The 23,684-nt window shown below is 39.4% G+C and overlaps 1 protein-coding gene across 1 annotated transcript in view; it reads left to right on the plus strand.

Moving 5' to 3' along the window:
- LOC310720668 (uncharacterized protein) overlaps positions 1-23,684 on the plus strand; it is a gene marked incomplete at its 5' end in the record, with an annotated part of 579,035 nt that overhangs the window by 388,908 nt on the left and 166,443 nt on the right. Inside the window, one exon of the mRNA XM_083531443.1 lies at positions 6,498-6,603. Within this exon, the coding sequence (XP_083387569.1) occupies positions 6,498-6,521 (24 nt within the window). The 3' untranslated portion in view covers positions 6,522-6,603. The remainder of the gene's footprint in view (positions 1-6,497; positions 6,604-23,684) is intronic.

Genomic DNA, 23,684 nt, shown 5'->3' on the forward strand with positions numbered 1-23,684 from the left:
GCTTTGGTGGATAATCTCACCTGAACATGTAGACTTGTACCTCGTAATTGCTGGTATAATCATAAAGATGTACTGATGCAGTGTTGATCACATTAACCTTATTTAAAATATGCTCATAACGAACATTCATTCAACACATTTTGCACTGTTGACTATAATTTTCGGCTGTGAAAAAGTAATAATGTATCCTACAATCTGGAATCGCACAAAAGAGAATGATTTTCTTACTTGTGTCATCTCAGGCTACGTCTTTGTTATTCTGGACACATCTGAAAGCTGAATTTTCTTTTTTAAATGCTTTTTGCTTACACTAGGATTTACAAACATTTTCCAAAAGTGCTTGTCCACACTGAAACTTCTAAAACACTTACATTTTTACACTGTACATGTATTAAAAGATATGATGCCTGCGAAACATTTCCAGTTTTTGCTATGAAAAAGCACCTTGTTATTTAAATAGACAGATAAAGAATTAGATTTGGAAGTTTTGATATTTAGCGGAGAAAGGTAGACATGTTCAAGAGACCAAGGGAAGGGTATTAAGGTCAGGAACATTGGGTGGTAAACTGTTCTATAATGGTGTGGATAGTAAGAAAAATGGTGTAGGGGTGATCCTGAAGGAAGAGTACAGTAAGAATGTAGTGGAGGTAAAGAGAGTTTCTGATAGAGTGATAAACGTGAAGCTGGAAGTTAAAGGGGTGATGATCAATGTCACTAGTTGTTATGCTCAATAAGTGGGTTGTGAGGTGGAGGAGAAGGAAACATTCTGGAGTGAGTTAGATGAAGTGGTGGAAAGTGAACCTAGGAAAGAAAGATTGGTGATTGGGGCAGACTTCAATGGGCATGTTGTTGAAAGGAACAGAGGTGATGAGGAGGTGATGGGTAGGTATGGCCTTAAGGAGAGGAATGTGGAAGGGCAGATGGTGGTAGATTTTGCTAAAAAAAGATGGAAATGGCACTGGTAACCACATATTTGAATAGGAAAGAGGGGCATAGGGTGACGCATAAGAGTGGAGGCAGGTGCACACACATGGACTATATTCTATGGAGTAGATGCAACTTGAAGGAGATTGGAGACTGTAAGGTGTTGGCAGGGGGCAGTGTATCTAGGAAGGTAATGGTGTGAGGAAAGAGAAAAGAAGACGAAGAGACATGGTGGTGGAATGAGGAAGTGTAGAAAAGCACAAGGAGGAGAATTTGCCAAAACGGAGTTGGGATCGACAGAGAGAAGATAAAAGTAAGCAGGAGTAGAAGTAGAGGCAACATTTCATTATATGTTCTTAAGGGACAATACTATAGAAATGAAATTTTTTTGTACTTTAGGGGAGCCAATGTGCAGCTTGTATAGAAGTACAGATTAAAATCAAATCAAATTCAAATCATATTTTATTTGTCACATACAGATAAATAATACAGAGTACGACATGCAGTGAAATGCTTTGTGCAACTGTCCAGCATTTGAGCATAAATAAGATAAAAAAGGTTTACTGTTCTCTAAAAATAACTGAGCATACACCCATTACTTTAAAAATAGCTGTCAACATAAGTTAGTACACCCTAAGCGAACATGTCAAAACTGTGTCCAGTGTGTCAGTATTTTGTGTGAGCATCATTGTTATCAAGCACTGCCATAATCCTCCTGGGCATGTAATTCACCAGAGCTGCAAAGGTTGCTGCTGGGATTCTCTTCCACTCCTCCATAATGACATCACAGAGCTGCTGGCGGGTATACTGTCATGGCAGTGACCAAGCGAAGGAAATGGGAGTTACTCAATCATTGTTTAATTTAACGTTTAGAAACAATACCAATGTTCAGAAGAGTTACGAACCGTAACTGGAATGCTGGCGGTCTGGAATCCGGGGGATCACTAACATGACCAAGTAGATCCGACAATGAGTGAAGTCGGAACGGGAACTTATAAAGGGGTCAGGACAGGTGTGGGCGATTAGCACTGGGAGCGGCTGAGAGAGAGCTGCAGACGGGGTATAGCAGGAGGATCCAGCCTTGCCAGGCAGGCCAGGACACTCCGAGGAGTGTCTCGCCACCCATCGAGGGCCGAAGGAGGAGGCATGGAGGAGGGAAGACTTGAACAGGCCCGCATCGTTAAGGATCAGGGGAAGGCCAGGGACGGACCTGAGGCGGAGCGACGCCCTCTGCAGAGGTCTGGAGCAGAGTTGACCGTTTCATGCCAAGGAAGACACTACAGACACAATATTTGCTTTGAGAATGTTGATGGAGAAGGTGCTGAGATTTTCATTAGGAGTGACGAGGATGGACAGGATTAGTAATGAGTTTATTAGAGGGACCGTGAATGTAGGACGTTTTGGGGACAAAGTGAGAGTCACCCGATTGAGAGGGTTTGGACTTGTGCAGATGAGGGACATGGGGTATTTTGGTTGAAGAATGCTTAGGATGGTGCCACCATGAAAGACGAAAAGAAGAAGGTCAAGGAAGAGCTTTATGGATGTGGTGAGGAAAGACATGCAGGTAGTGGTTTGAAAGAGGCAGATGTAGAGGTCAAAGTAATATGGAGACGGAGGATCTGCTGTGGTGACCCCTAATGGGAGCAGCCATCTTCTTTTGAAGATGGCTGAGAAGAAGAAGACAAAAATTTGGATAGCCATAAAGTTGTTGTTTTGAGTTAAATGGCTCACTGTTTCTGAATGTTTCCACTGTCTAAGTTCTCACTATAGCATGAAAACGGCATTTAAAATCCACTGATTGGGGTTTTTGCTGGACAAAATGCCATCTCAGTGTGGACAAAAGGCCAAAATCTAAAGAACAGGATGTCTTTTAAATGTATCCAGATTAAAGTGAACCAAGCCTTAGGGAGATTTTCCATGGAAAAGTTGACTCCAGCATACTCAAAAATATTTTAATTAAAATCAAAGCATTTAATAAGAGTTTAATTCCTGTGATACAACAATGACTTTACAATATAATGGCAGACATATTGCAGTAGAATTTTAGCTACACTACACAAGTTATTTCTTTGTAACTGCTCCAAACTTCTTAATTCAGAATGTAAATACTAACATAGATAATTAACCATAACTGATCTTGATATTGTGTCAACTCAAGTAATTTTTAAGTTATGTACTTCCATACACTTTACATATTTGTTCCTTTGCTAAAAATTTGCAGTTGCAGTGATTTCCACTGTCATCATTAGCATTGTTGATGCCCTGAGGGCCTCAATGATGACAGTGGGAATCACCCTGCCATTTCGCTCTTCAGGGAAAATTTTGCACTGTCACACATTCCAAATTCAGATCCAGGACAGGACAGGGAAATGTGGGATAAAGGCCTAAGAATGTTACAGGATTCAGATGTGTGTGTGTGTGTGTGTGTGTGTGTGTGTGTGTGTGTGTGTGTGTGTGTGTGTGCGTGCGTGCGTGCGTGCGTGCGTGCGTGCGTGCGTGCGTGCGTGTGTGTGCGTGCGTGTGTGTGTTTAAATTAAGTTGATACTGCTACCATTCAATTATATTGACTGTTCATAAGGCTGGACAGGATTGTTTGTTCTAAGGTACAAGTAGGAAGTGGCTTAGGGCCCACAAAACATCAGATGCAGCCTTGGACATTGTCTGCTGTAAAAAGTATATTAGCTGAACATTATAATTCCTTTTTGTCTAGCTACTGCAGTAATGTCGCGAATGAATTGCCTATCCATGTTTATAATCACAGGCTAAGTAAAATAGTAAAATGCAAGCTATAGCACTACTTCCCCCTCTAGTGGACAAAATCCTAGCATGGCCATTTTAAGCTAGCATTGAATATAGTTTGTTTATATGAAGTGCTATATGAAATGCACTTAATATGTGACCTTAGTATTGTAATATGTTTTATAAAGCAGACCTTGCTTGTGACTAACTTCAAAGTTATTGTAGATTTTATTTTTATTTTTTTACTGCAGTTGTATTAGAGTACTTCTTTTGTATTGCTTGCATTATAATTGAATATAGGTTGAGTATATAAATACTCAAAGAGTGAAGAGGCACAAATCAATGTCTGTGCGTGTGTGTGTGTGTGTGTTCGCATTTGTCCGTGTGCGTGTGTGCACGTGCTCACATGAATATGTCCATGTATCCATTTCTGTGTGTGTGCTGTGCTGAGGAGAGAGCAGAGGCTCTGGGAAACGAGTGTGTGTGTGTGTGTGTGTGTGTGTGTGTGTGTGTGTGTGTGTGTGAGAGAGAGAGAGAGAGAGAGAGAGAGAGAGAGAGAGAGAGAGAGAGAGTTCTTTCCCGCTGAAGTCACCCTGTCTGTGGTGATGGGAGAGCGATGCTGTCTACACACACACACACACACACACACACACACACACACTGCCGTCTCTGTGTGTCAGTGTCAGAGAGAGTGGGTGGGAGTACACCACCGCAGGGGTTTTAGAGTGGAAGAGGTTGAAGCAGGGAGGGGGAGAGACACTAAAAAGAAAGAAACATGATAGAGGGGGGGAGGGGGGTTTAAAAAGGGTGCAGGTGAGAAATAGACTGAGAGAAAATAGATAGACGTGAATAAGAGTGAGCATCAGGCAGAGATAGACGGGGAAGGGAGGTGTTGAGGGAAAGAGAAGCTGACCACAGCTTCATAAAAAGTAAACGAGGGAGAGTGGAAAGAAGGAGGTGGCAAAAGCGAGTGTAGGGAGATGAAATGAGATTGAGAGGAAATGAGAAAAGAGGAATGGAAACGGGATATATATATATATATATATATATATATATATATATATATATATATATATATATATATATATATATATATATATATATATAATGTCAGAACTGGATATGTGGATGCTGGATTGGTGTATGTGGACTGCAGTGGTTTAATGGAGGGTTCTGATGCTGGAAGGAAGGATATGTTTTTGAGCATTGAACAAGAAATTTTTTTTTGTCTGTAGAGCTACTGGTGCTAAATACTAAAGCTAGAATATAATGTACACAGTTCAGATATATTGAGCAAAGTTGCTAAATAAAAAGCATTTGTCTAGCAAAATGTAACTACTTGCTTGAGATACATTGTTGAAAAAGGGGCAAAATAATGCAAGGTAATACTTGTAATTAATACAGTTGGAGATTTTGTTGTCCTTTTTTTAAGTTATAAATGGGAGAATATTTTAAATACTACTTTCTTTCGGCTTCTCCCATCAGGGGTCGCCACAGCAGACCGTCCGCATGTTTGATTTGGCACGTTTTTACGCTGAATGCCCTTTATAATGCAACCCTTCCCATTTATCCAGGCTTGGGACCGGCACTAAGCGTGGCTGGGGTCGGTTCCCTGCCCGGGGATCGAACCCGGGCCGCAGCGTTAAGAGCGCTGCATCCTAGCCACTAGACCACCAAGGAACCGGGAGAACGTTTTAAATAACGTTTATAAATAAATGTATCTACAGTTTATTTATTCTACATCTAATTTAAATAAGGTAGTAAACTTTTATGAAGATGTTATTTGAGAAAATGGAAGCATATTTTTGTGAGACTTGCATAATTGCATAATAATTTTTTTTTTGGCTTCCTATTAATTATACACCTTTTCCACATTGTTCTATTCCATCCCTTTTAATTGATAAATGCAGTAAATATCACTGTTATTAAAAAAGCTATTAGTTATTTTTGATGCTTGATGTGTTCAACACTTACTCCTCTTGCCAAATTTGGCTCTGCTTGGAACATCCCATCAACTGTCATGTAGTGACTTTAAAGCCTGTGAATATGTATCATTGGCATGCTTGATCTCTAGATACTCTTCATACACTCTAGATACACTGATGTAATAACATTATCTGGACTCTGCTAACAAACAAACAGGGGCCCCTTCTCACTTCTCTGACTACTGTGCCTGTGGCTAAGCATGGTGTTGGAGATCTTTGGGTTCTGGGCTGGAAGAAAGAAAAACAGTTAATGGTTCATCAACCAGAGATTTATTCAGTTCGCACACTCTCTCACTGTCCTGCACGTTTTTCCTCGACACCCATCCAGGAACCCGCTCCCAGTCACCGTTCGGAGACCCTTAATCTCTCCTCTGCTTACGATGTCTCTCTCTCCCCAAGAGGCTTTCTTTCACTTTTTATTGGCATCGCCAGACTGAAACAGTGCACTGTCTCATCAGTTACAGGTCTAGTCTCATCAGTTACAGGTCTAGTCTTACCGCTGGTTTTGTCCAGCTCCACCCTCCATTCACGAATCACTGCCACACATGGGTAATGCAGATGAGTGGTTCTTCTTCATTTTATCAGTTGTTTACTGTTGAACCTACTAAGGTAATTCAGTATACAACAGGTCTTCTGTACACACCCCTTATCTCCAAACACCTTGCCATTTATAATGCTATCTGAAAAAACATGTTAAGTTGTTGAAACATTTATAGTTCATAGCTAGCCTAACATATGAACTGGATTGTTACCACAAGTCAAGTGCTAACATCTCATTCTCACTGCCAGTATGTTTAGCAATTGTTATTTGTTAATTGTTATTTCCAAATGTTATACCTCCTGCTGTAGATTATACAGTATTGTTCAAAATAATAGCAGTACAATGTGACTAACCAGAATAATCCAGGTTTTTAGTATATTTTTTATTGCTACGTGGCAAACAAGTTACCAGTAGGTGCAGTAGATTCTCAGAAAACAAACAAGACCCAGCATTCATGATATGCACGCTTCTTGAGGTCATCAATTTTGTGAAAAAACAGGTGTGAATCAGGTGGCCCCTATTTAAGGATGAAGCCAGCACTTGTTGAACATGCATTTGAAAGCCTGAGGAAAATGGGTCGTTCAAGACATTGTTCAGAAGAACAGCGTACTTTGATAAAAAAATTGATTGGAGAGGGTAAAACCTATAAAGAGGTGCAAAAAATTATAGGCTGTTCAGCTAAAATGATCTCCAATGCCTTAAAATGGAGAGCAAAACCAGAGAGACGTGGAAGAAAACGGAAGACAACCATCGAAATGGATCGAAGAATAACCAGAATGGCAAAGGCTCAGCCAATGATCAGCTCCAGGATGATCAAAGACAGTCTGGAGTTACCTGTAAGTACTGTGACAGTTAGAAGACATCTGTGTGAAGCTAATCTATTTTCAAGAATCCCCCGCAAAGTCCCTCATGTGCAGAAGAGGTTACAATTTGCCAAAGAACACATCAACTGACCTAAATAGAAATGGAGGAACATTTTGTGGACTGATGAGAGTAAAATTGTTCTTTTTGGGTCCAAGGGCCACAGACAGTTTGTGAGATGACCCCCAAACTCTGAATTCAAGCCACAGTACACAGTGAAGACAGTGAAGCATGGTGGTGCAAGCATCATGATATGGGCATGTTTCTCCTACTATGGTGTTGGGCCTATTTATCGCATACCAGGGCTCATGGATCAGTTTGCATATGTCAAAATACTTGAAGAGGTCATGTTGCCTTATGCTGAAGAGGACATGCCCTTGGAATGGTTGTTTCAACAAGACAATGACCCCAAACACACTAGTAAACGAGCAAAGTCTTGGTTCCAAACCAACAAAATTAATGTTATGAAGTGGCCAGCCCAATCCCCTGACCTTAATCCAATCGAGACCTTGTGGGGTGATATCAAAAATGCTGTTTCTGAAAACCAAGAAATGTAAATGAATTGTGGAATGTTGTTAAAGAATCATGGAGTGGAATAACAGCTGAGAGTCCCACAAGTTGGTTGACTCCATGCCACACAGATGTGAAGCAGTTTAAAAAAACTGTGGTCATACAACTAAATATTAGTTTAGTGATTCACAGGATTGCTAAATCCTAGAAACAAAAATGTTTGTACAAAATATTTTTGAGTTTGTACAGTCAACGGCATACACTGCTATTTTTTTTAACACACCCCTTTCAACTAATTGCCCAATTGCACAGCCTTAAGAGCGTGCATATCATGAATGCTGGGTCTTGTTTGTTTTCTGAGAATCTACTGCACCAACTGGTAACTTGTTTGCCACGTAGCAATAAAAAATATACAAAAAACCTGGATTATTCTGGTTAGTCATATTGTACTGCTATTATTTTGAACAATACTGTACCTCATGCTGTACATACACACATATATATATATATATATATATATATATATATATATATATATATATATATATATATATATATATATATATATATATATATATATATATATACACTTTACTGTCTGCACACCCTGCCCACACTCATATAATTCAGCAATTATGTTAGTCTTGATTGTGGCCACCAAATGTACAGTGAGACGTTTGTTTCCAGTGCTGCTCTCACAGTTGGTGGCAACTCTTTGGCAGAAACTTCTACAAATTGATCTGATGTCCTGAATGGACTAAGATTTGGCACTCTCAGTCAGGTTATTTGCATTTAGTCCTGCTCATTCAGCATGCTCATTCAGGTTTTTGATGGCTGAATCACATCTGAAAGGGATGGAACAATAAAAGGCAGGAAAAGTTAGTGTTACTAAAAAGAAACAGCTGGAGGAACATTTTCCAATAAATTAGGTTATATGGCAACAGGTCAGTAGCATTATTCTGTATAAAAAGAGAGAGACAGAGTCTCTAGAGGGTAGAGGTTTGCTAATCTCCGAAAACCTGTGCCTAGAAATTGCAAAAACTATTTTAGAATAATGTACATCCAACTTAAAAGTGTGAAGTCTTTGAATATCATTAACGGTACATAATATCGCCAAAAGATTCAGAGAATCTGGAGAAAGCTCTGTGTGCAAGGGACAAGGGTGAAAATCAATATAGATCTTCAGGTCCCCAGGCAACACTGTATTAAAAAACAGGCATGAATCTGCAATGGATCGATGGAAATCACAGCATGGTTTCAGAAACTTCTCCAGAAATCATTATCTGTGAACACAGTTTTCTGTGTCCTCTACAAATGCAGGCTAAAGCTCTATCATACAAAGAAGAAGCCATGTGTGAACATAATCCAGAAATGCCACCATCTTCTCTGAGCCAATGTTCATTTAAAGTGGACTGAGGCAAAGTTGAAAATTGTTCTGTGGTCAGACAAATTGAAATTTGACATTCTTTTTGCAAACCTGATGCTGCATCTTCTGGACTAAAGAGGAGAGGGACCACCAGGCTTGTTCATCACAAAGACTGCATCTCTGATGGGGATGCATTAGCGCCTATTAAATGGGCAGCTTTCACATCTGGAAAGGCACAATCAATGCTGAAATGTAGAAACAAGTTTTAGAGCAACAAATGCTTCCATCCAAATTGTAGTGTTATTCAGGGTAATCCTTGCATATTTTGGCATGACAATGCTAAATCATATACTGCATCTTTAACAACTTTGTAGTCGTCTGTTTGAGTCTGTTGCTCAACTTACCTGCCTGCAGTCCAAGCATTTCTCCAACTAAAAAGACAGCATGCTAATCGGTAGAAAAAAACATGTCCTTGTCCCAACTTTTTTAAAGCATGTTGCAGACATCAAATAAATAAATTACCTTATCTTTCAAAATGGCACATTTCCTTAGTTCAGACATTTGACATTCAGACATATGTTTTCTATGTTCTGTTGTGAATAAAATGTGGGTTTATGTGATTTGCAAAGCTTTGCATTCTGTTTTTATTTACATCTTTGGAATTTGGGGCTGTTGGTACGGTAAGACAAAAGTATAGGTAAGACAAATGAGGCCTGAGTGGTTATACTACCTTGTAGTGACCCCTTACTGCTCCCGCACCACAACTCCCTCCTCTACTGTGTTCTGTCAAAATGGTGCTGGAGCTGCAGCCCTCAGTCATTGAGCAGCAGTAAGATGCTCAAGCCATGTCTATAATTGCTTTGGTCTAGACACTGTCTGGTATGGGAAACAGACACATACATTGAGTGAAAGGAGGGAGGGAGAAAGGAGGGATGGCGGCAAGGGGAGAGGGTGCAATAAGATTAAAATGAGGTTGCACACAGCCTGTGTCCCTCGACTGGAATAAACACTGTCACATGCCTGATAGATGGTGGTACATTTAGACATGTTTGGGGTAGTTTGGACTTTAGAGTAGCCTGTTAGAGCCTTGTTACACTAGTTACAGATAGAGAATCAGTATCGCTAGTCTTCTTATTTTTAGTTGTTATTTTTATTGAACTGTTAACTGGCTACTTATCATTGCTTCTGAATTATACTGACCAACTGTGACCTTTTTTTTTACTTCTTTAAACTTTTTACTGACCACTTTATTGTTCCTTATTGCACTGGGTCTGTACAATTTCTGTATATTAGGGAGGCCAAAAATCAAATGAACCCAACATTTCACAAGACAAAATAGAGAGAGAGAGAGAGAGAGAGAGAGAGAGAGAGAGAGAGAGAGAGAGAGAGAGAGAGAGAGAGAGATGGGAAGATTTGCTTATTGATATTGTTCTTTGTATGTATAAAATGAGTAAAGACAAGATTATACCTAGACAGGAATTAATGCAGAATAAGACTTTATGCAGAATGCAGTATTTCCTTATGGCCCAACAGAACTCATTATTTTTAAAGGCAGTGATTTGTAACTGTTTATTAAATATGCTTAACATATTCAAAGCAGCATCTACGAAATGTGTTTGTCAATGTCTTATTATGGGATTATTACATGTGTGCCATGTGTCTATATTTACCCAGAAAAATATTTTGGAGAAAAACTACGAAAAAATAAGTTCACACATTCAGCGACTTGCATCAATGAAGTGACCAGAAAACATTTAATTTTGATGATAGCTGGTCAAGTAAGAGTTTTGGCAATATGAGCAATATGAATATATATGTGACAATTCGTGACTAGATGTGGGCGTGTCCAGCAATGCTACCAAGTTGAGTAACTTTATGCAAATATCATGTAAATTGGTGCAGTGACTATAAATGGAAGTGAAGACAGTAGAGCGCTGTGTCCTAATTTGTATCTCCAGTAAATTGTCTACTAGGGGGCACATCAAATCTAAAATCAAAGCTGTGTCGGAAATTGCTCACTTGTTTACTTATTCATTAATCTCTTTTTAGTGTATGGCAGTTGCGTTCACAATATGAGGAGAAGGCAGATGAAAATAAGTGAGTGAATTTAAACACTGAAACACATTCAAACATATCAAGTGTCAAAGTGCAAAGGATTTCGGGGTCAATTTTATTATAAACTTTACACCTACCTTATATTAACATCTGTGATATATCGTGCAACAGTAATTTTTTTCAATATTCATTTGTTGTATAAAGATAACCCAGCCATTAGGGTTGCACAAGCCAGTGCACTCTTAGTGCTAGTCCCAAGTCCGGAAAAATTGGGAGAGTTGCGTTAGGAAGGGCATCCAGCGTAAAACATGTGCCAAATCAAATATGCGGATCATGCAAAAGAAATTCATACCGGATCAGCCGAGCCGGGTTACCAACGACCACCACAGGTATCGTTAGCCAACAAGGTACCGAAAGGGAGAAGGAAGACGTCTACAAAGCCGGCAGGGAAAGGAGAAGTGTAGGAAAGTGGAATTTTGGATAAATGTTGGTACTATGACTGCTAAAGGGAGAGAGTTAGCTGATATGATGAAGAGGAGAAAGGTAGACATGTTGTTTGTTCAGCAGACCAAGTGGGAAGGGAGTAAGGCAACATTGGTTAAGGTAATGTGGCAGGTGGTGAACACTTATTTTATGAAGGAGGATCATAGGGTGACATATAAGAGTGGAGGAAGGTGCACACAGGTGGACTATGTTCTATGTAGGAGATGCAACCTGAAGGAGATTGGAGACTGTAAGGTGTTGGCAGGGGACAGTGTAGCTAGACAAGGGGGACAGCTAGAAAGGTACTTGGTGTGACATCTGAAAATAGAAAGGAAGACAAAGAGATGTGGTGGTGGAATGAAGAAGTGCAGGAGAGCATAAGGAGAAAGAGGGTGGCAAAACAAAATTGGGATCGACAATGTTGTGAAAAGTAGACAGAAGTACAAGGAGATGGAGCAGTAGGTAAAGAGGGATGTGGTGAAAGCCAAGGAAAGGGCATATAAGGAGCTGTATGAGAAGTTGGACACTAAGGAGGAAGAAAAGGATTTGTACCGATTGGCCAGGCAAAGGGAGCGAGCTGGGAAGTATGTGCTGCAAGATAGAGCAATAAAGGATGGAGATGGAAATGTGTTGACTAGTGAGGAGAGTATGTTGAGAAAATGGAGGGAGTATTTTGAGCAGCTGATGAATGAGGGAAATTGGAAAGAGAGAAGGTTGGATGGTGTGGAGTTGGTGAAGAAGGAAGTGGATAGGATTAGTAAGAAGGAAGTGAGAGCAGCGTTTAAGAGGATAAAGAGTGGAAAGTCGGTTGGACCAGATGACATACCGGTAGAAGTCAAGTCAAGTCAAGTCAAGTTTATTTGTATAGCGCTTTTCACAACAGACATTGTCTCAAAGCAGCTTTACAGAAAACAACAGTGGAAGCATGGAGATGTTTAGGAGAGATGGCAGTGGAGTTTTTAACCAGATTGTTTAACAAGATTCTGGAAGGTGAGAAGATGCCTGAGGAATTAAGAAGGAGTGTGCTCGTACCGATCTTTAAGAATAAGGGAGATGTGCAGACCTGCAGTAACTACAGGGGAATTAAGTTGATCAGTCACACCATGAAGTTATGGGAAAGAGTAGTGGAAGCCAGGCTGAGAGAAGAGGTGACCATCTGTTAGCAACAGTATGGTTTCATGCCCAGGAAGAGCACCACAGATGCCTTATTTGCTTTGAGAACGTTGATGGAGAAGTATAGAGAAGGACAGAAGGAATTGCATTGTGTATTTGTGGATTTAGAGAAAGCTTATGACAGAGTGCCAAGAGAGGAGTTGTGGTATTGTATGAGGAAGTCAGGTGTGTCAGAGAAGTATGTGAGGGTGGTGCAGGACATGTATGAGGACAGTGTGACAGCAGTGAAGTGTGCACTGCTGTGCAGACTGGTTCAAGGTGAAGGGTGGACTGCATCAAGGATCGGCCCTGAAGGGGATTGAAATTCAGTAGGAGTAAGACAGAGTACATGTGTGTGAATGAAAGGAAGGGCAGTGGAGTGGTGCGGTTGCAGGGAGAAGAGGTGGAGAAGGTGGAGGAGTTTAGGTACCTGGGGTCAACAGTGCAAAGTAATGGAGAGTGTGTTAGGGAAGTGAAGAAAATAGTGCAGGCAGGGTGGAGTGTGTGGAGAAGAGTGACAGGAGTGATTTGTGATAGTAGGGTGTCTGCAAGAATAAAAGGGAAAGTTTATAGAACTGTGGTGAGACCTGCAATGTTGTATGGTTCAGAGACAGTGGCATTGAGTAAAAGACAGGAGGGGGAGCTGGAGGTAGCAGAGCTTTTCTTTGGGAGTGACGAGGATGGACAGGATTAGAATTGAGTTTATTAGAGGGACAGCGCATGTAGGAGGTTTTGGAGACACGGTGAGGAAGGCGAAATTGAGATGGTTTGTGCAGAGGAGGGACATGGGGTATATCGGTAGGAGAATGCTGAGGTTGGAGCCACCAGGAAGGAGGAAAAGTGGAAGGCCAAGGAGGCAGTTTATGGATGTGGTGAGGGAAGACATGCAGGTAGTTGGGTTGAAAGAGGCAGATGTAGAGGACAGGGGGGTATGGAGACAGATGATCCGCTGTGGCGACCCCTAATGGGACAAGCAGAAAGAAGAAGAAGATTTGTTCTATAAAGACAGCAAAACAATTGGCTGTCATGTTTATTCAATTAATATCGTGTTTTTTTTATAAAGAACCAGAAATATAATAAAGTGAAATATAAAAAAAACAATCAAAATAAAATTAATTTTATGTATCGATCTATTTATTTATTAAAAATGAAATAAAGATCAACAATAATAAATAGTAGTAAATAAGTATATAAACCTACATTATGTACAGAACATTTTTACAGGGTTTTCCGTCAGTGTCCTTAAGTTGACTCCAGAGCTAAAGACATAAAAGTACTCACTTGTGCTAATCTTGGCTTTTTTTCGTGGGAAGATTTTCTTTTGCCCTGTCTCATGTTACAGTAATGGCATATAGTTGGCAATAATCAGTCGGCCTATTTAAATCAAAATGCATTGTGGGTATAAATGAATGTACGAGTATAGGGAATGAAGCTGTTTACTCAGAATTTGGACACCACAAAAAATAGTCAACACCTGATATAGTGCACTATATAGGAATAGGGAGTGGTTTCAGACACAGCGATACAGTGTACCTTGCCAGTTGCAAAATACTTTATATGATGATTTTTGTATTTGATGAGTCCTCATGGTATAAGGCTTGTTCAAAATTTGGGAAGTAATGATATTTAGTAGAAGGGCTAAGAGCACTGTTCATTGTTCATTGGGTACTGCATAAATTAATGTGTAACACCAAACAGCACACAAACACTGAGTAATTTAATTTGCTAAAAAACACGAGTTGTGGACAAAAGTCAACTAGAAACCAGAATTCCAGTGACACTTTTTTGACAGTTCTTTTTATTAAAAGTGGAAGAACTCAGGAAACAGGTTTAAGTCTGCTGCCAAAGCTGTGCAAAGCTAAAGAAGATTGGTTGAGCTGTAATCATGAAATACTTTTCATTATCTTACATGATATTTAACGTTCTGTGCACAAAATCGCTTAATAGTGCAAATGAAGGTGTAGGTGACAGACACCCAACATTGCAGTATGTGACTGCCAAAGCTTTTCATGATCCTTCTCAGTCACACACTCTATTCCTTTTTCTATCTGCTTCTGTCTTTTTTACTGTGATGTAACAAGTCAGGTGTTTTTATTTATTTCTTTATTTTTTTATACCATATTGTCTTCAAAACTCTCATTCCCAAAAACTTGCCAGGTAGCTCACTACACATGCGCGCGCACACACACACACACACACACACACACACACACACACACACCCCTACGTGCTTATTTCAAACAGGCCTGAAACACCCTCCCGTGGCCCATAGCTTGCCTCCCAGGAAGCCTTTTCATTTCTCACAAACACGAATAGGTGGGGAAAAACTAAGCATAGGGGGAGTGAAAGGAGGCTTTGGCAACTGCAGGAGAAAAAAAAGGAGAAAAGGAGGTTGAGGGAAAGAGATGGGAGAGGAGAAAAAAAAAAAAGGGGTGGGGGGGGTCAGGCAGCATTGTAATGATGGAGAGCAACTCGATACTCTTGCATGCTGAATATTCCCCTGGAGGGCTTTTTCCATTACCCGAGTACAGCAGAACGGCAGAGTCGTTTGGTTTAGCCTGAGCTGCCTCTCTCTCTCTCTCTCTCTCTCTCTCTCGCAAGCCTCATATATCCCCCTCCTTTTCTCGCACCCTATCTGTCCCCCATCCCTCCTCCCTTCCTGCGCCTTCTCAGCTGCTTGTGCTCTAGCTTTAACTCTCTTTTAGGGTTGCCAGATCGGCAGCAAAAAAGAAACCAAATCGCTTTAGCACCTAAACACCATCTCAAACATTGACCTAATAGCAAAACTCAAAATATACTGCTTCACCGTAGTATCTATCATTGTTCGATGTTTTAAACTATTTTTGGAAGCATTGTCAAACAACAGCTTACATTTTGAATTAAATTGTATTGAAAACTGTATTAAAAAAAGTTTTCAACATTTCACAAAAGACCTAACATCATCTTATATTACATACACACAAATAGTCAAAAAGTAAAGAATTAGCTCTAAAAAAAAAGTCAACCTGAGTACAACATGTACTGTATGTACTGCATGTAGGAGTGAGCACCAGGCATACAAGTACAGGAACAAATCCAAACGAGGAACAGAAATAGGAAAAATAAACAGTTGGCTTCTATAAACTTAGTTAAAAACAAGACAAGATAAACATAATGATTGGTCTAGTAGTAATGATTTAGAGAGGGTGTGCTCTATTCCCTATGTAACCCTGTTTTGTTTATGGTTTGTCTATTTAAAAATGTTTAATACAGTATCTCACAAAAGTGAGAACACCACTCACATTTCAGCAACAATTTTAGTAGATCTTCTAAAAGGGACAATACTATAGAAAATAAACGTGGATATATTTTAGAGTAGTCAGTGTGCAGCTTTATAGCAGAATTACTTTTCTTTGACTCAACATACAGCTATTATTGTCACAATAACTGTGAGTACACCATAAGTAATAACAGCTGTACATCATGTAACCCTGCAAAGCCACATGTCCTATTCATCATGTTCATGTTTTTGTCTGCTTGATAGGACCATACACATTTGTGTATCTTGTATTAGAGCAGTTAAAATTTGGAGCTTTGAGTGCAATCCTCTCATACTGACCACTGGATGTTCAACATGTCACCTCATGGCAAAGAACTCTCTGAGGATTTGATCATTAGAATCGTTGCTCTCCACAAAGATGGCCAAGGCTATTAGAAGTTCGGTAACACCCTGAAACTGAGTTACAGACCAGTGCCCAGGGTCATACCGAGGTTTCACTCTTGCAAGGGTCAATCACAGATGTTGAGTCCTCGTGCTATGCATCAGGTGCAGAAGTTTACTTTAAAAAACAGACACATGAGTGCTGCAGCCTTGCTTTAGAGGTTGCAGAATTGGAAGGTCCACTTGTTCAATGCTCAGACCATATGCCGCACACTGCAACAAGTCGGTTTGCATGGCCTCTTCTGAAGCTGGGTCACAAGAAAACCTGCAAACAGTTTGCTGAAAACAACCTGTCCAAGAGCATGAATTACTGGAACCATGTCCTGTGATCTGACGAGACTAAGATAAACTTGCTTGGCTCAGATGGTGTCCAGCATGTGTGGTGACGCCCTGATGAGGAGTACCAATAAAATTGTGTCTTGCCTACAGTCAAACATGGTGGTGGTAGCATGATGGTCTGGGGCTGCATGAGTGCTGCTCATACTGGGGAGCTGCAGATCATTAAGGGAAACATGGATTCCAACATATACTGTAAAATTGTGAATGCCCTCTTTCCAGAAACTGAGCTAAATGGCAGTTTTCTAACATAATAACAACCCCAAACAGACTGCGAAGATGACAACTACCTTGCTGAGGAAGCTGAACGTGAAGCATGTCTACAGACCTAAATCCTGTTGAGCACCTGTAAAGCATCTTTAAGCGGAAGGTGAAGAAGTGCTATGTGTATAACATCCAGCAGCTCTGTGATGTCTTTATGGAGGAGTGGAAGAGGATTCCAGCAACAACCTGTACAGCTACGGCAGCACATATACTAAAATTGGAACGATACAGAGAAGATTAGCATGGCCCCTGCGCAAGGAGGAATCGTAAATTACATACCCAGGATGATTAAGGCAGTGCTAAATAACAATGGTGCTCACCCAGAATATTGACAGTTTGGACACAGTTTTGACATGTTCACTTAGGGTATACGCACTTTCTATGCTGCTATACAAGATGCACATTGACCACTCTAAAATATTTAAAATTTCTAAGGTATTGTCCCTCGAGAAGTATAAATAGATTAAGCATCTCCGTTACTTAAGCATCTTTATATATTTTAACATAGATACAGAAAACCAAAAACAGAAACAAGAATCCACCCTGTGGTAGCGTTTCAAAAGTAGCCCAATTCTGGCAAAAGCTGTACCTGGCAACCCTGCTCTTCCCAACTCTGTGTTTTTCCATAGGCACACTGTGCAAATGTAACCTTTCAGTAAGTCCCTCCCCTCCAGGAAGTTAGCTGGCCCCTTTGCTGCCAACAAATATGAAAAACTGGCAGGATGCCCATTTAATCTCCAAACAGGAGAGCAGGAGAGCGCGCGCGCGAGAGAGAGAAGGAAATGTTACAGCCAGCCTCACCATCAAGGAGAGAAACAGAGAAACAGAGAGGAATTAAACTTCAGCTTAAAAGAAAATGAGAAGTAACATTAACTATATAATTCAAGTAATAGTGGTCACCCTGAAGAAATAATGTACACAATGAGCTTGCTCATACATACTGTGGAGAACCTTACGTTGTTCATCATAGTACACTATCGAACCACACCTTGGCTTGGTATAATCTAGTTCACAAAGAGAATGCCGGGTCATGATAGTTCCCCATGGTTATTTCCTTTTGAAAATAGCCATGAGGATTATATAGACATTAAATATTGACTCTGTACCTCCAGATCTGAAGACGTTTTTAAGCAAAACATGGTGGTATAATTCTGTTAATAATAACTCTGCTGAAAGCATATCATTAGGAGTATCTTGCTTTGGTTGTCTCTTTGTTAATCAAGGGCACCTTGAAGCACATGTCCTTCAAATCTATCTACACTGTGCTGGGCTAAAAAAAAGACATTCAATCCATAAATATATAAATGTTTTAGATAGTTCTGCAATAATAGAAATGCTTTAATGTCAGATGGCATAAAAACGTCTTTTATTCTCAGCTTACTTTACCATTTACTGAACTTGTCTCACATACAATTCCTTCTGTCACTCAATGGGCTACAGAAGTTAAATTCCCCGTGCTTGGGGTGGGTCTGAAACAAACAAGAGCCCTTACTAACATTGCCACCTGGTGGCTGAGGGTGAATATTTCACAACATGACTTATGCTTTACAAGGATGGCACTGCCACTGGAAAAATTGTGCAACTGCATTGACAAGATGTGAACTGGATTTAGATGGTAGGAACCTCAGTGCTTATGTGCATGTATCAGATTCTTGAACTGAATTTGTCTTTTTTGGGAGGGATTTTTTTAGTTCTTCAGGAACAAGCCAATGATCAGATGTTTTGTATTAGGCAAGCCTGTCACATACACCCTTCCTCATTTTTGTCTGCTTGTACAATTTCCTGAAAGTACTTCCTTGTCTATGATGCATTTCCTACAGGTCACTGGGCAATGGTTTGAAGAAAGGATTGTTGTATGCAGCTTTGGGTTGGAGGAAGTAGCTGCCATATTGACACATGTTTAGTTGGCTGTATTAGGCCATATGTGCTAAACAAATTTCAAGAAGCAGCCAGAGCATATATAATTAGTGTTGTTATTACTTGAAACTCTGGTAATGCTTTACTATAAGCTAAAAGTTTTATAATTTACTTTATAATTATGTCTGATTTAAATTACTTGCTTCTGCCGTGTGAGGTCTCTTCTTCCAAAGCAATAATGATAAAAAAAATCAAATCTAATTTTATTTGTCACATACACTTACATACAGGGTACGACATGCAGTGAAATGCTTACTTATATTCCCAGTTCCTACTCTTCCTTTTAAAATAAATGGAGAGCATTTTAGGTCTATAACACATGAATGTGTTTCTTTGTGATAGATATTTCTTTTGAATGGGCCTAGACTCTACAAAAAACTAAAATGTGCATCTCCTTATAATCACAAAGTGTCTCTTCTTTTATTTCATAGACCTACATGACTTCTACATAGACTTGGAGAAAGTGTATTGCCATACGACATAGACTCAGTCTTAGTGACAGGTGTTGAGGTGTACACTCTGTTTAGGGCCTTTTTCTGAGCAGAAGGGCAAGCGGAAGAAAGCCTTTTGCTTATGTGATAGTGTAAATACGCCCCATTCTCCTCTAGATCTCACTTCAACCTCAAACATCACACAAACACAAACACACATACACACACCGAGTGAATGCCGAATCTTATCTAAAGACTCGACACTAGTCGGGTGAGCAACCCCCATCATGTCAGACACATAAAAGGGGGGCTCATGAGCAATTGGGTTTTCTAAGAGGGGTAAGGGTAGAAGGGGGTGCTATTTAAATTCCTCCTTTGTTCCTTTAACTCCCCCTCTCCCTTCCCCCATTCCTTCTCTCTCCCTCACTCTTTCTCTGTCTCACCCATGTTCCCAGCCCATGTGAGTAGAACACAAACAGGCGGGGCAGTTGGAAAAGAGTGATGGGGGTGCAGAAAGGGAGAAGGAGGGGCACTGGGGCTGCTACTTCCCGTCTGCCTGGAGAATGTGGCCTTTGTTTCTGCAATGTTCCTTCTCAGCTCCGGAACAGTCTCTCCGTTATTTAAAGCTCATCAGAGTACTAGTTTAAAACAAAAAGTCAAAACACATGAAGCATCCATGCATTCTTGGACCTGCAGAAACATGAATTATGAATTCACTGAAGTAGCATTCAGGCAGCATAAGGGTGATACAGCATAAGTCTCGTGTTTTTAGTTGCTGAACTGTTTTAACAGGGTTTTCTTTAGGGATTACATTTTTACACATCTATAGAACTGATTAATTAATTGATTCACACATTCATTTATCCATTAGTCCTTATTCACCGTTTTATCCTAGTCAGGGTCTGTAGAGCCTATCCTGTAGACAGTGGGACCACGACAGAAATACACTCTGAATGAGACATCAGTCCATCACAGGTAACCATGAACACACACATTCAAACCTAGGAGAAATTCAGTGTAGCCAAGTACTTATTGGCATGGTTGTGGCAGATATGAGAAAGCCAGAGAACTTGATGGAAAACCACATAAACTGAGAGAGAACACACAGAAATTCCACACATGCAGTAACCCAAGCTCAGAATTGAACAGAGAGCCAGAAAATTGTGACATAAATATATCACTTTTCTCACCCTAGAGGACAGGAGTATTAACAATGTCCTCAATGATTTGAGCCCCACTTCTGAGTACTAATAGTTCCATTTGTTACAAATCTTTAATGGTACCAAAAGTCAACTAGACTTGTGACTAATAGAAAAAGACAATATTGTTGGATTTGTTGGATTTTCTTTTGGAATATTGGATTTGGAATAGTATGTTTTATTTTTTGTTCATCTACAGCAATTACTCAGAAGGAGAGTCACAAAGCAGATTAAATTATTATTAGTATTTATTTATTTTTTTATATAGATTTACAATATATCTTAAAATGGGTTTTGTGAACATCCCTGTGAAAGTTTTTTTCATGACAGAGACTCTACGATTCACATGCTTTTGTTCACATGACCATTAGGAATGTAACTCACAAGAGATGAGCAAAGAGGAAACAGGAAACACAAAGGCAGCCAGGTCACAACCCTGAAATGACTTTACAGAAAACAATTTATTACCTAACTTTGTTCATAGAGCTGAAAGAAATCCAGCTATAATTAAAAAAGGGTTACCTGAATGAGCTAGCAATTTAAATGTAAAAAAATTGAATCTGCACTGACAGAACAGTTTAGTCATGGTTAGAATTCATCCTCATCCTCATAGAAATCATCCTCATCCCAGGAATACAATTGTGAATCAGTCAAATTGGTCGATGATTAGTTTTACAATTAAAATGGTTAATTTTCAAGTGATTAAATAAATGATGATGATTTATTAAAATAAAGTTTAGACATATATTACTTTTGTTTGCACTAATTTAACAGGGCAGCTTTTACAGATACAAATAAATAATTTAATATTATTAAAAATACCTTTAATTCATAAAAATATACTATTGTTCATAGTGTCACTAAATTTACTTAAATCATCATATCATTCAAAAACCTCTTTTAAATAATAAACACTTTCTTTTGCTGGTAGTTTCTCTCTTAATATTATGTTATTTACTTTACATGTCTCCTGAGGGGAGATATTAATCTCTTTAGGGGAAAATGTTCGCAGGAACTGCATCACCAAGAGGCAGGGTTTTCTATCTTTTAAATGTTGTGCTTTATAATCTTACCGGAAACCAGAAAGTAAGTCCGACGGACCGACGGATGGACGGACGGACGGACGGACAGACAGACAGACAGACAGACAGACAGACAGACAGACAGACAGACAGACAGACAGACAGACAGATAGATACAGTAGATAGTCATAATTCACATAATAAAGATTCCTCCCTTCCTTCCTTCCTCACTCACTCCCTCCTTTCATTCTAGAGGGAAATTTACAAAAACCTGCAGTATTCACAAACAAAGGCAATAAGGCATGCAATAAAAACTTTAAATACTAAATATAAAAATGTAAAGGTAGTACAGTTTAGGCTGTCTTGTGTAAATCAAAGTGTTTTAAAGAGTCCTGTGCAAACCAGAGTGTCAAGGTTAAGGTGCATGCTAAAAATGTAATCACCATACCAACCTTCAGTTTGCACAGGACTCTTTAAAAAACTTTGAAAATACAATTGCAATTGTTTACAGTAATCCCAACAATGGAGAAACAAGAGTGAAATTTGAAAATTGACTGAAGTGACTGGGAAGAGGCATGCTTGTTTCAACCTGCCAGTAGTAAGGTTGGATCCTCAAAGCATTTAAGGCGTTTTCACACTTGGCCCAAATATTTGAGTCTGCAACCAGAGCCAATTCTGGGCTTGTTTGAGAAAAGAGAACATAATCACAGATTTGTTTTAAAATAAAAAAAAAACACATTGCAAATCATCAATTAAATGAATTATAATTTTTTTTATTCATGTCATATTTGTGCACTTTAGGTGCTGAGCCTGTATAAAAACATTATTAGCCATGCAGAGCAGCATTTTTGTTATGTTCTCAACCCAAGTGCTCAGGGCAAGGTGAGTTATTTTCAGTAACCTTCCTCCAGTCCTATGAAAGTGTGGTTTTATTAGGTTATGCCTATACATATACATAAAAGGGATACATAAGTGCTTTCAATCTTTCTCAGTGAAGAGTAACAAAATTACAAAACGTTGCATAGATAAAAACATAAAAAAAAAAACAATTTATGTGTTGCAGCCATTTGTATTGATAAGGTGTTTTAATCTCTTTCATTGACTACACAGAGAGTTGTTACACACAGTGATGATTACACTAGGGAAACAAGCTCATGATCACCATTTTCCAGAAGATCAGGGATCAGTTCTATGGATTACTTCTGGGCACAAGGACAATGGGGACAAAATAAGGACAAAAATAAATGGCCCATCTGAAGTGTAAAAATGATTGTACTAAGCAGGATTTCACTATAGACTAATGTTGTAATGTGATTTTCATTATTTAAAATAAAGAATACTGATGGTCAAAATAAAGGCATATTAGACTTTATGGACAAAAGTATTTGGACACATTTTGCTGAATGTATTACTGTGCTGGTACTTTACGAATTACTGTGGACAGCTGACTCATAAAATGTTTTTGAATTCTTTATATTTTGTGTTGTGGTCAGTTTACAGCAGTGATGGGGATTAATCCTTTCCAGTAAGTTTAAATAGATTTGTACCCTTTATGGCCATTTTTTCACCTTTTAAAAAGTGTACATCACCTTTTGAGTCAAATCTTTACATTTATGATTCTAATTGACTGATTAAGACATTTTGGCTGTTACCAAGCAAATTACATCAGTATTTTATAATATAATAATATAATAAAAAGTATTATATAATATGAATTGTATTTTCTTCTTCTTCTTTTGGCTGCTCCCATTAGGGGGTTGCCACAGCAGTTCGTCCGTCTCCATACTACTCTGTCCTCTACATCTGCATCGTTCAAAAAGTTTTGCATGTCTTCCTTCACCACATGCATAAACCTTCTCCTTGGTCTTTCTCTTTTCCTCCGTCCTGGTGGCTCCATCCTCAGCATTCTCCTACCAATTATCTTTGAAGAGTTTCAGTCAGGTTTTAGGCCCCATCATAGCACAGAAACTGCTCTAGTTAAAATCACTAACGACCTGTTTTTAGCTTCAGACCAAGGCTACATCTCCCTATTAGTTTTACTAGATCTTAGTGCTGCGTTCGACACTATAGATCATGATCTTCTCCTCGATCGCTTACAGAATTACATCGGTATTCAGGGACAGGCATTAAGCTGGTTTAAATCCTACCTGTCCAATCGTTACCATTTCGTAGATTTAAATGGAGAGCTATCCAGGATAA

This window comes from Silurus aristotelis (assembly GCF_946808225.1).
Source record: "Silurus aristotelis genome assembly, chromosome: 26".
NCBI classification, from domain to species: domain Eukaryota; kingdom Metazoa; phylum Chordata; class Actinopteri; order Siluriformes; family Siluridae; genus Silurus; species Silurus aristotelis.